This window comes from Acipenser ruthenus, chromosome 3 (genome assembly GCF_902713425.1).
Source record: "Acipenser ruthenus chromosome 3, fAciRut3.2 maternal haplotype, whole genome shotgun sequence".
NCBI lineage: Eukaryota > Metazoa > Chordata > Actinopteri > Acipenseriformes > Acipenseridae > Acipenser > Acipenser ruthenus.
In genome coordinates, this window is record NC_081191.1 from 92,077,815 (window position 1) to 92,096,293 (window position 18,479).

An 18,479-nucleotide genomic window follows, 5' to 3' on the forward strand; every position below is an offset into this window, starting at 1 on the left:
ATGGTATATATTGTGTTCACAATAACTTCATCTATTGAAATGTAACCTACTTACAATACAATTTTTCTTGTGACATATTTGTTTTCATTCCCAATTTAGCTGCATTCTGATCAAGATAGAGGAGATGGAAGTGTAAAATATGTCCTTTCTGGAGACGGGGCCGGTTCCTTGTTTCTTATTGATGAGAATTCAGGTGATATTCATGCTACAAAGCGACTGGATAGAGAAGAAAAGGCTTACTACACTCTCCGTGCTCAAGCAGTAAACAAGAGGACAGGCAGACCACTGGAACCAGAATCTGAGTTTGTCATTAAAATCCATGACATCAATGACAATGAACCAAAGTTTACAAAGAAAAATTATGAAACCAGTGTCCCTGAAATGTCTGATGTGGGTAAGTTCAGAACAATTAAAATCAACATATATTTATATAAAACCTCCAGATATTTGTAAAGTGCAAAGAAAATATTTCATAATTGTGCAAAAATGTTTAATGTGCAGTGTATTTTTTGTGATAGGTCTTTTCTCTAAAGCTTAGGGGACATGGTGAGTGTTCTAATTGGTTTGCACATTCCTCATATCTGTTTATTGGAAGGCCACATGCCAGTGCAGTGTGTGTGACCAGGGGTGTAGTGCCGCTCCCCCACTTCTCTTGGGCAGGGAGAGCACCGCTTCTGTACTTCACGTTTTGATGCTATTAATATATGGAGATAGATATACATGTGTATGTAACCCATACAAATAAGCAAAGAATACAATAACCGTAAGAAACCCTTGAGAGATAAATAATGAAAAAAAGTTTGAATATAGAGTGTCTCTGGTCTGGAACAACAGGTGTGAATAATGTAGATAGGTGAAGGGAACCTGTATTAACACTGTGCTAAGGTGTCAGCATTTTACAATTTGATGTAATAATTGGAACAGTTCTTATTTTTAGACCCATATATAAGAAATAATATAAATAAAATAAGCTAAACAATCAATTGGTACTCTTGTTAGCCCTGTCAAATACCTTAACTGCTAGTGATAAACTCTGGTTCTGTTGAGTGTATGGGGAAACGGGGAGACTGCAGGCAGCGTGGTATGATGGAGAGAGCGGGGGTTTGTGGGGGGGGGGGGGGTTGGGTAGATAATTGCGACCCCTCACTTCTAAATATAGCGCTACACCACTGCATGTGACTGCATACATACTTGGTTGCTAAATCACAATGTTGTTTGAACATTTGCATGCATTTCTGATCAAATAGATAGGTCATATTTATGGGTGGGATCCTGACATGCACAATCTGACAATCTGAAAAACAATTGAGATGTCATTAAGATGCAGAAATCTTGAACAAACACACCAGTCTTGAAAATACCTCCACTTGTAGGCGTACAACAACCTTGTGGAGGAGGCCCTAGCGTTCTGTAGTGTATTTACGACCGCGTCTGAAAGCGGACAGACGTCCCATTCAGGGGCCAGACCCATAATTGTCTGCCCGGTTCTGGGTGCCAGAGAGTGCCTCTCATCTGACTGAGGAGATCCATGCGTAGTGGAATGTCCCAGGGCTGGCCTTGTAGTAGCTGGCAGAGTCGAAAACCAGATTCTTCTGGGCCATCCGGGGGCCACCAGGAGAACTGTAGCCTTCTCTCTCCAGACCTTCTCCAGGAAAGCCGGGAGCAACGGTATTGGCGGGAATGTGTACAAGAGCATCCTCGGCCACACGTGGGCTAGGGTGTTGACGCCTATTGGACCGTCGAAGCGGTGGATGGAGAACCATAGGGGGCAGTGAGTCAGTTCCGCCGTGGCGAAAGGATCGACACTGGCTTTGCCAAACTGCTTCCAAATGCGCTCCACTACTTGAGGGTAGAGTCGCCATAGTCACAGGTAGTTCAACACCCTGATCCATTGCAGCCGCAAGGGGAGCTAGGGTGGCATCCAAGCACTTTGAGAACGTGCAGGGGGCTAAGGAGAGGCTGAATGGCAGTACGGAAAACTTGAAGACGCTTCCCTGAAAAGCGAAGTGGAGATACTTCCTGTGTGCGGGACGAATAGGGACATGAAAATACGCGTCCTTTAAGTCCACAGTGGTAAACCAGTCGCCCGGCCGAACAGACTGCAGAATGTGACGGTGTGTGACCATTTGGAACCTCCTTTCCCTCAAGAACCCATTGAGGTGTCTCTAGTTCATGATGGTGTTTGTGAAGGCCACGGCAGAGCCTGCTGTCTGGGGCAGCGTTGGAACTGCCTCCGGGAGCGCTGTTGCGTTGGTGCCCCACGTCCGGTGCTCCCCTGTGTTTGCAGGTAGGTTTGACTGCTAACCACTGCAGAGGCCTGAAGATGATGCCTCAGGTCGCCAAGTGGGGCATGGGGATCGGGACTGTCCGAGTCAGGTGGACGCCAGTGTCTCACTCTATCCCGCACCGAATTGCAGGAAGGGAGCATCGAGGTTACCTGCCGGGATGTCTCACATTCTCGGTGGGAGTGTTGTAGTATCTCCTCCACCGCAGGCCTGAAGGTATGGCCGGGAGATATCAGTGCATCCAGGAAAGCCGATTTGTCTGCGCCAGGGACCCTCACTTGGGACAGCCAAAGCTGCCTGCGAGCTACTACTAGGCTTGCCAAGCTCCGGCCCAGGGCGTGTCCTTGGCAGTCGGAAATCTGGAGCAGCGTGCTCGATACTAGGCGCAGCTCCAAGGCCACTGGTTCAGGGAGGGGCGGCGATAGTGGTATGCCATCTAGGTAAGCCATGAGGAGGCTTGCCGTGTTTGCCAGGCATGTGACTTGCGCTTCTGCCATGTAGGCCTTTTTTAAATGGGCCTCCATTACTCTGCATTGCCCTACTGGAAGGGCTCGCACCAGGACCGCGATGGTCGAGTCCACTGGTGGGAATTCCGCCAAGCCCAGCATCCCCACGTCTTCTAAGGAAACCAACAGGGCTGCCCTTTTCGCTTCGCTCGGCACGGATGCCGGGTGGTTCCAAGAGGACCACACCTCTCTAGGAAGTCATAGAACACTGGGAAGGGCTGAAGGCAGGGCAATGCTGCCTGTGTCCTGAAGACCGACTGGCGCGGTTCAGGCGCTGTTGTCCAAGGTACCTGTAGGAACTTGGAGGCTCGCTTATAAGTGCTGGGATTGAGCTTGGAAGAGGGGAGAGCCCAGCGTCCAGTGTCTCGGAGATGGGACCCGTCTCAAAGGTCAGCTCTTGGGTGTCTCCTTCCTCCTCATCCTGAGGAAAGGGGCTACCATCCCAGGAGGCCGCGATTGATAGCACATTCTGGCCTTCTTCGGCCACAGCCAGGTCTGGTTCAGAAGCATGCGGGGTGACCACCGGCAAAGGTGGGGTCAGTTCCAGGGTAGGTGTTAGCGGCAGGAGCAGGGGCCAGAGCAGGGGGTTGGGCCTGCTGCCTGCCCTTTAGATTGGAGATATCCTGTGCCTGTTTTGACTGTGTCTCCCACTTAGTGCTCCTCGCAGGAGATATAGAGCGGCTGCAAGCCTGAGGTGCCGGGAATACTCTGTGAGGGAATCTGGGACAACTGAAGAATGGGGGAGACCGGGGTTCCCAGCACCACGGATGGTTCATTCGAGCTAGCTGGGGAAGCCACACCGGTAAACCTGACGAGTCTGCTGCGTAGCACCCTAGGCTTTAACGCTGCACAGATCTCACAAAAGGAGGCATCTCCCAAGGCAGAGGAGGTGTGCTACATTCCCAGGCACCAGACACAGAGGGGGTGCCTGTCCTCTGGAGGAAGCTTCCTGCCACATGATGTGCAGGCATGGAATTTTTGCATGTTCGCCTTCATGGTCACAATATGTGCACGCGGTGTCAGTACCGAGGCAGGAGGGAGTAGAATGTCTGATTGCCCAAGCACTGAGGGTGTCCAGAAATGGAGGAGCTGAGGCTCTAAGGTCCCAAGGGCGCTAAAGCACTGAAAGCACTGATCTCCGGGTGCGTCTGACACTGAGGCATCCAGGGCACCGAGGCTCCAAGGTCCCAAGGTGACGAAGCACAGAGGGTGACTAAAGATACCAGAGGCCTGAAGCCTTGATGCCCGGAGGAACGAAGCACCAAGGGGCATCAATCACTGGAGCGTTGAGGCACCGAAGCAGCGAGGGCACCGAGGCTCTGAGGCAGCGAAGTGGTGAAGCGAGGGCTTCCAAACACTGGTGCACACAGGTGCTAAGGGTGCAGGAGCACCGAGATCACTGAGTGCAGTAAGGCTCTGAAGCACCGAGGGGCGTGAGGGCACCAAGGCTATGAGTCTCTGAAAGGTGACAAGGCACCAAGGGGCGATGAGCTCCGAGGGCATCTGACTGGAACGCCGAAGCACAGCGGGCACCACGTGCACTGATGTCCCGAGGGTGTCGAAGCACAGAGGGGCGCCGAACACCGAGGGCGTTTTAAACTTTGGAGCACCGAGGCACCAAGAGCGACGAAGCACCGAGGGCACTATGTACACCGAGGCACTGAGGCCCCGAAAGGCGTAGCACCGAGGGTGCTCAACACCGAGGCACCCGCGCACCGAGGGTGCAAGAACCGAGGTTACTGGGGACAGACGCCTAACCTGAACTGCGTGCAGTCACACAAACCGGGGAAGCATGTAGCATATGCCGGGGTGGATACACAGGCTTGATGGCTGCAGTAGGCAATAAGAGAGCAGTCTTAAAGCGCTGCAGTAGGCAATGGTGCTTTAGTTTAAACAGTAATATTTTAGATAGTAGTCTCTTTTTTTTTTTTTTGAAGGCCCAATGCACCAAGGTGGGCGGGCCGAGACAGCCGGTGAACTCTGGTCAACAGCTGGGCAAGGTAGAACCAGTTTGTTGTTTTATTTTTTTTTAACTGCAAGTGCAGTAAGAGAAAGACCACCACTTACACAACAGCCGAGCTGTGGGGGTAGGGGCAGACCACGCCAGACGGGTAGACTGAAGAGTTTTATTATTTTTTATTTTATTTTATTTTAAGCCAGTGCCCGAGCGGGCGGGCCGAAAAAACTGGAGGAGTCGACTCAACAGCGGGACGCGGCAGAGCTGAGTCCTGATGGAGGAAATCACGCATCTCTATCTTTTTTTTTTTTTTTTGCTGCAAGTAGCAGAAGAAAATAACATGTAACAGCAGAAGCTGTTGTTAGAAAGCAGTCTGCAACGTTAATAGCTCAGTTCAGAAGCTGAGTTTCTCATTCCAGGGAAGGGGCAAGCCAACTTCCTGCAATATTTTTCAAAACTAAAGCAGGGGATTTCCAGAAAATTCAAGTAAGAGCTCTTTCATACAGACTCAATCACAGCAACTGGTTTGGGTGAGTACCTTACCACAGTGAGAAGCAAAAGAGGAAGTGAGGGGCCTATTGGCAGCGCCGATATAAAATGAAAAAGTATTGTTGGTGGTCATCTTCGAATTGAAAGGGAACTGCTGATTGGCTGCTTTCGGTAAATACAGACAGGGTGCTAAAAAAAAAGCAAAAAAAAAAAAAACTTGACATTTTGAATTTATGAGATTATTTTTACTTTCTGACATTGTTAGATTAATGTATAATTAGGAAATTGGCTGAACATCTAAATGGCCTGTAGTTCCTAACAACCTGTAATTGTGGCAATATTCACTTTTTGTGTTATGGGCGTTTGTCTTTCTGAGTGGGAAACCACCACGACTCAAATACTTAAATGTATACATGTGACAAAAAAACACAATACAAATAAAAATAACTTAAAAACTAGAAATCCAATCAAATCCTAACCACCAAGTCAGCAGAGACATTGGCATTGTAATTTGTATTGTACACAGGGGAAATGTTAACATGTTGAATCCCTCCTATCTTTTAAAATACTAATCATACTAATCATATCAAAAAAACGTTTAAAGATTTAAAGAGATAATATCACAAAGTGTTTATGTTCCAAAGTACCATTGCAGAGATATTAATGATTGAAATGGTTTTACATGAAAATAATCGTGTCGCTATAATACAATGCTGTCAATCATTGTTGGTAACATACTGATTTATCTGAAATGTATATGTCAGGATCCCATATAGAAAAATGACCTCCTCTGCTTGGAGTTCATAGTGGATAATTGAAATACCCTAACCTTTACCCCATGGTGATGAGGTCAACTTAGGATCCTAACAATCCAAATCAATGGGGGCGTATTTCAGTTTCAGATCTTAACACATCTACCTAGGGCCCAAATCAAAAAGAGATGGACACAGTGACATTTTCCTCTTAATAGTTTCACATTTTTTTTTGGTAGGTACTTTTGTTGTACAAGTTACAGCAACTGATGCCGATGATGCTAGCTATGGGAATAGTGCTAAACTTGTGTACAGTATTCTTCAGGGACAGCCATACTTCTCTGTTGAACCTGCAACAGGTCAGTGACTTCCTTTCATTTAAGGAGTGTTTTCTTTGAAGTAAATATTGCAAAACCAGGTACATGAATTAGTTTTCTCAGTAGCAAAACTATTCAAGTCTGATTTATAATAGAATATAAGTGTTTCACTTACAAGGTTATTGTTATTTGATTGTGACAGATCTAAATACTGCCACTTTCATAATATAGGGCCCTTTGTGTGTTCAGGCTATGAAAATCACACATCTAACAGTGCTTTAGTCTGTTTTTCCTCTCTCTTCATCTGTGTAAAATGCCAGGGAGGATCAGATTTGATTGAATTTAGCTTTGATTGTATTTAGATACAACACCATTTAAATCAATTGAATAGACCCCACAGTTTTTTTTTAATCCATTTGTCCTTCGAATTATACTGTTGTCTTTCCCCAAGCCAAAATACTGCATTTCAAAGTGAGAATGTGGATAAATATGGAGTATTTCAGTCTATCAAAGCATGCTTTTACAGCATCTAAAACAAACAAAGCAGAAATAAGTTAAATGTATAAATCTAGGGTAATATTAGTCAGCCATTTAATTCCTGCAAATTATAAAATAAAGAATACTAACATTAAACCAACTAAAACCATCATGCATTGAAGTTATCATGTAAAATAATCACAGGTAGAAATCTGCAGGATAACTATTGGAACTGTTGATTGAGAAACAGAAATGTTGTCACCATGGATACAGGAGAATCAGCTAATGGAACACAAGTCATTACATCAGATCTGCTACCTTACCCGTTTTGACATTTAATCTTTACATATTTAAGCCTTAATGACCAACATGGAGGTCCTTAACTGGCAGATAATGACCTTCAGGGGTGGTTGGCTTTCAACCACCATTATCTGCCAGTTTTGGGATTGACACATAGGTTATTAATGCCACACACACACAAATTTTGTATCTTGAAATACAGATGTCAACAGAATATTCATAACAGACCCTGGTGTTGGTCAAGGAAAAGGAATTGCAAGTCTCTTTCATTTTCCTTTTCTGCAACTATGTTAGACGAGCTTTAGGTTGTTTACTTTGATATTATTCCAAGGTCTGCAGTGGTGTTGTGTTCAAATAGTTAATTTTTTTTTTTTTCATCAAACATATGACAAATTCCTTTTCTGATTGGTTTTCTTTTCTTTAAAAAAAAATATCTGAAATGCCCCTTTAGTTTTTGTCTTGGGAAACTTCTATTAAGCCTATTTGAGGGACATGTTACCCAACATTTTAAAATTAACTATTGCTACTGGCATATGATCAGACATACAGTGTTGTTTTTGTTTCTATATACTGGGATAGAAAATGGTTAATATATATTTTATGTCATAATAATAATAATAATAATAATAATAATTGTTTGAACTTCATTTTTTTTTTATTTCTTTATTACTACTTATGACCTTCAAGCTGGGGAAGAAAGCATTCTGTGCATTCTAGGCCAAGTGTGTATTTAAGAATCTAGGTTATATGTACATGTTTTTAAGCATGAAATAAACAATTGCCACTTATACAAATTACTGATGATCCGAAAGTAAATCACAATTTGAGTAATGTTGTTTCTCTGGTAAATATATCAGTCAGCTTTCCATTTCATTTTTGACAGTACAAGGCAATGTTTCAGATAATTAACACGATCTCAACTTTCATTTGCATTCAGGTATTATTAGAACAGCTTTACCAAACATGAACAGAGAGAACAAGGAAAAATATCAAGTAGTCATCCAGGCCAAGGACATGGCAGGGCAGATGGGTGGATTATCAGGGACTGCGACAGTGAACATCACCCTCACTGATGTGAACGACAATCCTCCCAGATTCATTCAGAGTAAGATTAAATATATGTTTTTGATGAAAGCCTAGCAACTGGACAACTACCACCTTGTTTAGATTAAAAAGATTATGGTAAAGGTTTAGTGTAATGTACATACAAATCAATTTAAATGTTAGTCTTCAATAAAAAAATAAAAAGCTGCACTGCCATCCCAAAGGGGTTCCATGTTTGCCAGTATTTATGTACACATTAATAGGACAGTTGTGTATGATCCATGCAAAATACTACAACATTAAAACAGTAACATTAAAACACACTCTGGTCACTTTAAGAAAAATTCACTGGACATTATCGAGGGCTGCGTAGAGGAAGAGACCTCAGGAATTGATAATAGTGTGGAGTAGTGGTTAGGGCTCTGGACTCTTGACCGGAGGGTCGTGGGTTCAATCCCTGGTAGGGGACACTGCTGCTGTACCCTTGAGCAAGGTACTTTACCTAGATTGCTCCAGTTAAAAAAAAAAACCCAACTGTATAAATGGGTAATTGTATGTAAAAAAATAATGTGATATCTTGTAACAATTGTAAGTCGCCCTGGATAAGGGCGTCTGCTAAGAAATAAATAATAATAATAACAGAAGAGGAAGGAGATTCTCCTTGGCTTGCGGGGAGCCGCCCTCGCAGAGGTGAGGCCCCAAGAGGGAGACTGTTGCGGAGGAGGGAGCAGTTGCAGAGGTGGAGAGGGGTGGAGAGCTGATGTTATTGGTAGGAGGGAAGTAGGGGGAGGATCCCTTGTTCACGCCCCCGAATAATACACACATTTACAAAAAAAGATTTACGGAACTTACCATTTTAGCCAGTCCCCTTCCAGTAACCTCATCTGAGTATCATTTGACCCTATTACTTAACAAAACAAAACACAACAATCTCATATTGTGTTAAATCTGTTACACAGTATAGGTATTACTAATAACTTGGCTGAATTCTTACATACCAACAGGTATATACCAACTTAGCACATCAGAGTCTGCTGATATAGGATCATCAATTGGCAGGATTAAAGCAAATGATGCTGATGTTGGTAAAAATGCTGACATTCAATATAGTATCATTGGTGGGGATGGAATGGATGTGTTTAACATTGTGACTGACAGAGCCACGGGAGAAGGTGTTATAACCATAAAAAAGGTAAATATGATGTCTGTCTATATTATATGTTCATAAAGTTTTTCTCAGCTATGTTTTTTTTTCCTCTTTCTTCGGATGAGAAGTATTTTGTATTTAATGAATTACTTAATAAAATAATTAACTATCAATACTTAATTCAGATATTCACTACATTTCAGAAGATTTAAAGTTATGACACATACATGGTTGTCAGATTGTATGATGATGTATTTTTTGTACCTGTGATGAAGCAGAAAGATATTGCCATCACCTGTCACATTAGTGTATAAGTGCGCCCAAATAACACAACCTGTTTATATTGTGTCCATAAACAATTAAAATGCTCAGAAACACTTGTTCCTGTGTTTCCTGGATTTGCCTGCTTGACCTTTATATGTTTTTAGCTTTAGTATTTCGATCAGTGCAAATCACTAAACATGTTTAATTCTTTTTTTATGGCTAGCATTTGGATTTTGAAAACAAAAGGATGTACACATTAAAAGTTGAGGCTGCTAACACTCACCTTGACCATCGATTCCTTCATCTTGGTCCATTTAAAGACACGGCAACAGTAAGGATCACAGTTCAGGATGTGGATGAGCCCCCAGTTTTTAGTAGGCCATCCTATGTCATAGAAATACATGAAGATAACAATTCTGGCAGTATCATGGGAGCAGTTACAGCCTGGGACCCTGATGCTGCTAACAACCCAGTCAGGTAAGCATACCATGTTCTATCACGAATCACTGTGTGCATCTTGAGTTTGCCAAATGTTACTAAAAAAACAATGGTGGAATATCTGAGGCATTAAAAACACTTTCCTCCTAATTAGCATACCAACGTCCTCAGCAACAAGTCCCTTATTATTTTGCTGTGAACATTTTTGTTTTACAGACTTATTTTTAACATGACTCAAGTGAAGCTATTTGCCACAAGTATGATGGCAGTTTTTTTCTCTCCAGTGACTTCCTGTGTTACATGTTATAGGGCCCCATGTAGTTTCCTATGCCCTGCATAGCACGCAGGAGTACAATGGTATTATATGGAAAACAATATGGGATTTGAAGTTGTTAAAATGCAATGTTAAATAATGGGAATCATGATAAATAATCATATACAGTAGTTTCAACGTATAGGAACACCTCCTAAGAGAACACTTCGCCTAAGGGAAAACCCTAGTGGTGAAACTAATTTTTCCCTTTGTAAATGCTACGGCTAAAGGAACAGGAACTTCACTTAAAAGAACACCTTCTTGTCACCGATAGCGATTTGTTCACAACGGATATAGTACTGTTTTGTAAAAAAACGACTTGTCATCGCGAGAGTGTCTTGAGGGACATTTAAATCTTTCCAGAACCTCCGTCATATCATTGAATTGTTTTGTATTCTGATTTCCACGAGTGCACATCATCGCTACAAAATGGCTTGTAAACAAAAATGTGGAATGCAAAATGCGCTGCTGTTTCTCTTGCTACACAAAGTTGGAAATTGTTCGAGCTCCTGAAAAAAACCTGAATCAGACACAAGCCTCCAAGCAATTTGGTGTTTCCTGTTCTGGCGGGTTGCTTCACCATTCTGTTAAATAATGTGCATGTCTTGTATATTGCTGATGCATTTTGTAACTTGTGTAGGGGTGCTGTGTTTAGTTTGACAGTTAGTTTATTAACGTTAAGTTAACCCTAAGTAACAGCCATTATTTTTGCCTCTGTGCCATTGTGACAGCCCAAAACACACCCGCCAGCTAATTTCATAGTACATAATGATTTAATCTTTTTGACCGTGTTATTTAGCTTTAGTTTTATTTTAATTAGTTTTAATTATAGGAGGCTGTGTGGTCCAGTGGTTAAAGAAATGGGCTTGTAACCAGAAGGTCCCCAGTTAAAATCCTAGCTCAGCCAATGGCTCATTGTGTGACCCTGAGCAAGTCACTTAACCTGTTTGTGCTCCGTCTTTCGGGTGAGACGTTGTTGTAAGTAACTTACTGTGGCAGGATAGCGGCAGAGGGAAGACTCAGAGACAGAAAGTGCAGTGAAACCAAAATATTTTAATTAACAAAACACAAATAAAAAGGCACGATGGCCAACCAAAAAAACCCTCTCTCTCTCTCTCTCTCTCTCTCTCTCTCTCTCTCTCTCTCTCTCTCTCTCTCTCTCTCTCTCTCTCTCTCTCTCTCTCTCTCTCTCTCTCTCTCTCTCTCTCTCTCTCTAACACACGTCTTCTCTCTGTTACACTCACCTCCTAACAAACACTCACCTCCTAACATACCCAACCACTCCCTTTTATACAGGTGCCTGGGCTAATTGGGCAATTCACACCTCATTAGCCCAGGCACATTCCACACATTCCTCACACATACTCACTGAACCACACCCCAAACTCACTCACATCCACTCTAAACAATACAAAAAAACACAGAACCACCACAAAATAGGCTGCACCCCATCACACTTACTTACAATGGAATAACACAACATGGGGCCTGATGCTTTGTAGCTAATGTTGAGTAAATATCCTTTAATAAAAAAAAAAAAAAAAATCACATTTGTACTTAGTGTATTTCTGAGCAAAATAAAACATAAAAGTTTAAATTGAAAATGAAAATTTATTTACTCAACATTCACTTAACAAGTTTTGAATAATACTGCATTTTGAGTCATGGGGCCAAATTTTGAAGGAGCAAAGCTCAAAGCATACCCTAATAGAGCACTCTTAATAGAGCCATTCAGAAGACAAGTTGTGTCTGATATGTTGAGGTGTACTGAAATGGGTATGTACCTGTACAAGACTACTGTGTGTTATAATATTTCATTTATTTTTCATTCTAGTACTGTATGTGGCTGGAATTTAAACCACATTTTGACAACATAAAAATATATATATTTAAGCAAGAAGGCACAAGAGGGCACGGGTTGTGCTGGATATTGTCTCTTCTTCGTGCTTGTTAGTCACGAGATGCTGCTGATTCTCTGCAACCAGCCAAGAAGTGACAACCCATGGCCTCCAGTGCCTTGTTGCTTTTGTGGAATGGATTTATAAACATTTTATAAAAAAAGAAAGGAGAAATGTACCGGTATATAGATTCTAAAGATGTATTAACATTTTGAGGTGTAACCTTCCATAGCAGAAAATAGGCCCTATTAACTAATATTTAGGTAACACATTTGCATTTTTTATTGTTTTTGTTTCAATAAATGTTTTTTTTTTTTTTTTTAAATAACCTTTGAACCGTTTTAGCAATTAAAATAAAAATTTCTCTGCATTTGTGAATTTCTCGCTCATGTCCGTTCTTAAGTGTTACGAAATATTTGAATTAAATACTGTGACAGGGTGGCTGGGCGGTGACGTCAGGTTAGAAGCAGGAACTCAAAACTGACACCAAATACTGCAGATTTACACAGAAAAAGACGCGGCGCCGCCGTTTTATTTAAATAATACAAAAATAAATAAAAGGTTTAAACACAAAAAGACTTGCTCACAGAGCGAAAATAAAAGGTTTAAATAAAACAAATCTTGAACACAAAATGATAAATACAGGTCAGGCTGGGCAGGCGCTGTCACTGGTCCTGTATATTTTTAAAGTTTAAGTTTTGTTTTCTCTCTCTCTCTCCTCGTTCTCTCCACTCTTGCTCCTCATACACCCCACCTCGAGTGCAGCGAGCTGCAGGCTTTTATATCGTGGGGTTTAACTGGCTAGTAATTATTCTATTACCCCTCGGCCACAATCTGCATGAGTTTTTTAATTAAACTGCTGTGGATGGGGCTTCCCATCCACGTGACTATAATAACTCATAATACAAAGCAAACACAAAATAACACTGCACAGGGGCGGAGGGGGAGACCCTGTTCTAAAAATAAACAAATAGGGCTCTTCGCCCTGTTACAAATACCCACACAGTGTTTCAGCTGCAGAATCGTAAAAATGAGTAAGTTATAAGCACTTACTCCTTAAAACACCAGAGCAGCTTTGTTAACCACATATTAAAATCAATAAAATATAGTCGACAATTTAGTCTGTACTTTGTAATACAATCAAAGTCATTGTGAAAAGAGCCGGTTCTTTTGTACAGCGGTATTGACGCTATGCTTTAGTGCGAGAGGTCCCGGGTTTGCACCTTGTGTGGATTGCCTGCGTTAACCGAGATCACTACAGTATTATAATCCTGTTGAGTGCTTGAAACACTGATGAAAGTCATTCTACACATCATATATTATAAGCTCTCTGCACAGATCAGTGACCATTGGGACTGATGCTAAATGAAAGCCAGAGACCATTTTACAATGCAACGAAGTATGGTGTGGATGTACTTGATCAAATGGCACGGTAGTATTCTGTCAAAGGTGGTTCTTGCAGGTGGCCTGTGGCTGTTTTTTATAATGTTTTGGACCTGGCTTTTGTTTCGTACAAGGAGTGCACCGTGAACACAGCATTTTGCAGATAGGCCTGGAGCTACGGCAGAAACATTTTGATCAGAGAAGCGCAAGCCAGCTTGCAAATGCCCTTCAACCTCCAGCTGGCGCTGCGTCCACTGGCACACGGAAGAAAAGACAATGCCAGGTTGCTAAATGCAACAGAAACAAAACTTTGGATGTCTGCGCCCGTTGTGAAAAGGCAGTCTGTGGTACATGCACTGGTAAAGTTGAAAAGCGTGTTTTCTGTGTGGATTGTACTAATTAGCTGTAATAGATGTGCCTTTGAATTCTGTTTCCCTCAAAGCACATTCACATTGCATAAGTTATGTTATATTTTTGTTTTATGCTATTTTTATAACTAGTTATTTATTTATTTTTTATAATTTTGTATTTTATTATAGTTTTTCATATTTATCTATATGTGCTCTTTTTGAAAAAAGAAAAAAAAAAAGTTTAATTTTTAATGTATACCTGCTTGTAGAATTTATGATGACTACGCCACCTTGGATTTGGCAAGGACAAAGACCTTTATGACCGAGTAGATAGTAATTTCCCCTATGCAGATTATTTTTATCCATGGGTTCCAATATACACACACTGGAGCTTGGATAGGTAAAAAACAATTTGTATTGTTTCTCAACAGGGTTAAAATAGAATACTAAAAACCACACAGCAACAAAGTTTAAAAATACAAGATAGGGAAAGCCACAAAAAATAAAAACCACACCAGGCAGTCCCCTCCTGTTGGTAGTGCTCTAACAAAAAGAAAAGATTACTGTCCAAAATGGCAGATAAGCCAAAAAGGAATCAGTCTCTGGTAGCTCAGGGGGGTCCCAAGAGACCTCTCTCCCCGATGTCCGCTTCCCACACAGCCCGAACCCACCGTGGACCTCACCATGCCCACCGCCTGGACCTCCAACCTGAAAAGGAGCGGGGCAAAGAAAATGGCCGTCAGGAAACGTACACTCAGGTAAGTAGAATTACCACCTCTACCCAGGGGTTCTGGTTACTTCCCCATAGCCTATCTTTAAACCCCGCGTGTCTCTTTTCTCTCTTGCCGCCGTTCCTGGAACCCCAACATGGCACGCTGGAGACCAGTGCTGGACCTCGACCTTCCACGCTGACTGGTAAGTATCTCCAGACCCGGATGCTGGACCTTGAACCTTGGGACAATGGTAAGTAGGATGCTGGCGGGCCTTGAGCATGTCCTGGCAGGTCTACAAAGATCGCTCAGCGTAGGAAAGTGCAAAGTACAAAAATATTTTAAAAATTGGAGCAGTTCTGGAAATGATTAAGGTACAAATAAAATAATGTTATCTCTTCTCACCCTCAGACCCTTGGCTTTCTCCCGGGACCATGACCTTGACTCTACTGGGGAATGGATTGTCCATGGAGTGCCAACCAGACACATCAAGGCAGTCCCCCCACCCCAAAAATCTATTGGTTTGTAAACCAAAAAATGTCTTCAGTGTCAATAATTCTCTACACCAACCCGTTAACACAAAAAAGTAGCTTGAACACAGTCCAACAGTGGAAGGTGATAATTAAACAAAATCTTCCCCAAAAAAACACAAAATCCAAGAAACAAAAATCCATACAAAAATCCTAACCAAGTCCCAAATGAAACAAACTCCAAACCCATTCCTTTGTGCCTGCTGTCAACCTTCGCCTGCTCCAAAGAGTGTTCTCTGTGCTGCTGTTCCTTTCCAATACGCCTTATTCACGCAGCGGCCATGTTTGGTTGAAAACGAGGCTCGGTGTGCGAGCAACTGTCATGGCCGTCGCAGCTACTGATAATATCTCTATGTGGACGAAATCTTTAATATGTGTTCCTCAAATAAGTTGAAGAAATTGGTAATTGGGCAGATAGTAATGCAAGGATTCCAAAAAAACATACAGCAGAAAGGGTACAGCAATTGGATTGAGGGGTATATTCATGAAGTAAATTAGCAAGCATATTTGTGATCGGAAAGTGAATAAGCTACTAGCCTATACTAGATTCGTAAAATATGTTTAGATCTCGCGGTTTTAGTTAGAGAACGTTTAATTAATATTGATGTTGATATTAAGGTTTGGTATAAGCATGTGTTAATTGTTTTCTAAATACAGTTAAGAGGCAGGAGAATGGATGTAGCGTCAGGGCTAAGGTGTTCCGGTCAATGAAAAAGAATGAGTCACCTTATAAGGTTCAGGTAACACCATAACCGAAAACCTAGGCTTGGTTTGTTTCTCCAAGCTTAGTTCTGTTCAGTTATTAATCCTATTATTAAGATTCTGTTCAGTTGTATACTAATCCGCTGTTCCATTAGCACATTCAATGTTTTGTGTGTAGAACAAGTGTAAGTATAATAATAAGAAGGTAAGTAAAGACATTTTAAAAACAAGAATCAAACGTCCCTCTTTCTGTTATTCCTGTACAGTTTATTTGGAGTGAATGTAACGTTAAGGATCTCCTTTCTGACGAAGTATTGTGTAACAAGCATATTTTTTGTTAACTCGCATTACTAAACATTTCTAATTTTGTTCAGTTGTGCTTAATAAAGACTTTTTTAGTACACTCAGTGTGTCATATACATTTTTTTTAATACAAACTGGGCATTGCATCCCACAAGAAACATTCCCTTTAGTATTCACGCATAATCTCAAGCTTCTGCATCTTACTTATCTATTGATTAGGACTGATTGGAAATGCTCAATTGGCTCCCGAACAGTATAACTGAAATGTAATCAAATTTATGACTATAATGAAGAATATGTACATTCACACAGAAATGAAAGTTGAGATTTCTCTTCAGAAAAAAATATATATATATATATATATATATATATATATATATATATATATATATATGTAAAGAATTTGGAGTTTTAACATCTAAAAAGGGCAATGTGCACTGGGTTATTTCTTAAATCAGAACCAAAAAACGGAACGCAACAGTTTAACGCCATAACTTCTCTCCACTGTAGTTGGAGACATCAGCGACCGGAAGTTAACAGCTGCACTCCAAGCCTCGTTTTGAGTCTGGCGTGAATAAGGTGTATACTGCTGTCTCCTCGCTATTCTTCCAGACCCATTGTGTGCTTATTCCCAAAACACTTCTCTTCCTCTCTGGTCCCTGCTCCTCCCTTTTTATAGTCAGCCCATGACTATCTTTGGCTGGACTGGCAGGTAAGGCAGGACTTCCTATTAACTGTGGGGAAAGTGCTTAGCCCAAACGTCAGATCACAGTGCACAGGAGAACTAGCAGCAGCGTAAAAACAATAGTCACTAATAAAAACACACAACAAAAATACAGACATTAAAAACCGTCACTTGTGACATATATTTGCTGTGCAAATGTTATATATGATGTCCATAAATAAAAAAAAATTAAGTTGTATCCTATTGTTTGTTTTTAATTTTCATATCGAAGCTGTTTTAAAATATAGATGCCAAATGATCCGCTGCAGCAGTTGTAACTAGTCAGAAATTTCGGCGGTTCTGACTAAATAACTATAAAAAGCTTCCTTAGTTTTCAAGTAACTGTCAATTGCTGCAGAAGGAGGCATTGAAGTGCAAAAAGAGGTTTTGCTTTCATAATCGTGTTTATTTATTTGGCGATTGCGTGGAGTGTTTCTCTGACAAGTTGCTCCAGAGCTTTTTATTTTCTACTGAGGGTGCCCAAGTAACGTCTCAGATCTTTGACCGCTGACGGATATAATTACTCTTGCTTGCAATGCAGCGTTGGACAGTTTCTGTAATTTGTGAGGTTCCTGTCTTCCTGCATATTCTGGGTAACATTGTTGCTAGGTAATTCACTGCCATTGGCTCTAGCGTATACCAGACAGTGCAAGAGTTCACGGTACTTTGTTCTGCTTTGTTGGGATGAAGATAAAAGGCAGGTGGATTTTCCGGAAATTACTTCTTCAGTGAAGCTATAGGGCAGAAGTGGTTTCCAGGCTCGTCAAACATGAGATTCTTTGTTCTGTTCGTATGGATTTTTGAGATTGTTTGTGCTTTCATTAAAGGTCATGGTGGGATTCTTAACTCTGTTTTCATCTGTTTTTATAATAAAGGAATCCACTCTAAGTTGTCTGTTTCATTCTTTTTCTCTGCGTCCGAAACTAACTGGACATCGAACCAAACTTTGCTAACAAGACCTGTAGCTGTGTTAGGGTTTAGGGCATCAGAATGTCTAATTATTTGTCTCTTTCCGTTATTGTGAGGTGATGTTTTGTTTTATCCTGGCATTCTCGTCTCCATTTTTTAATCATCCTATTTTTTTTGTTTGAAGTTGTGTATTCTGTTTCACTCATTAAATTTCAGGATAAGTTTAGTGGGGGATAATTTACATGCCTGTTTATTCCAGCACGGAGCCCCACATAGCTGCTTATTGCATAGGCCTATTTCTCACCTTTACAATTTCTGACTGTGCCATAGAAATCTTTAAGGATATTGTAACTGTTCTTTTGTAATTCATTTTGAGTCAAATGGTATACTTTTTTCAGAAAGTTGTTAATGGTTTTAACTGCCCAGTTTGTTTGTTTAGTGGTATTAATTTCATTTAGAGTTTTTTCTAGCATGTCAATGTTACATTTTTGTATCTCAGCATGACAGGTTAGCTTTTTCTTTTGTGTTATGTGTGCAAACAGTTATGCCTACCAGTATCTTCCATGACAGCAAGGTATTTTGACAGGTAATGTATTTGATGTTACGTGGCACAGTGATAAGTGGTTAGCACAGGTACAGAGATTTGCTGTTGTTCCTAATCGCGACATTGTGCTGGATATT

At 41.3% G+C, this 18,479-nt stretch overlaps 1 protein-coding gene across 2 annotated transcripts in view; it reads left to right on the top strand.

Moving 5' to 3' along the window:
• The window catches only part of LOC117394831 (cadherin-6-like), a 43,866-nt gene that overhangs the window by 18,569 nt on the left and 6,818 nt on the right, over nucleotides 1-18,479 (top strand). The window contains exons 3-7 of one of the 2 annotated variants that reach the window (XM_033993456.3): nucleotides 100-394; nucleotides 6,229-6,348; nucleotides 8,021-8,188; nucleotides 9,132-9,319; nucleotides 9,762-10,015. In XM_033993456.3, coding sequence (XP_033849347.1) covers nucleotides 100-394; nucleotides 6,229-6,348; nucleotides 8,021-8,188; nucleotides 9,132-9,319; nucleotides 9,762-10,015 — 1,025 coding nt within the window. The remainder of the gene's footprint in view (nucleotides 1-99; nucleotides 395-6,228; nucleotides 6,349-8,020; nucleotides 8,189-9,131; nucleotides 9,320-9,761; nucleotides 10,016-18,479) is intronic. The other variant, XM_059018769.1, reaches the window with a different exon arrangement.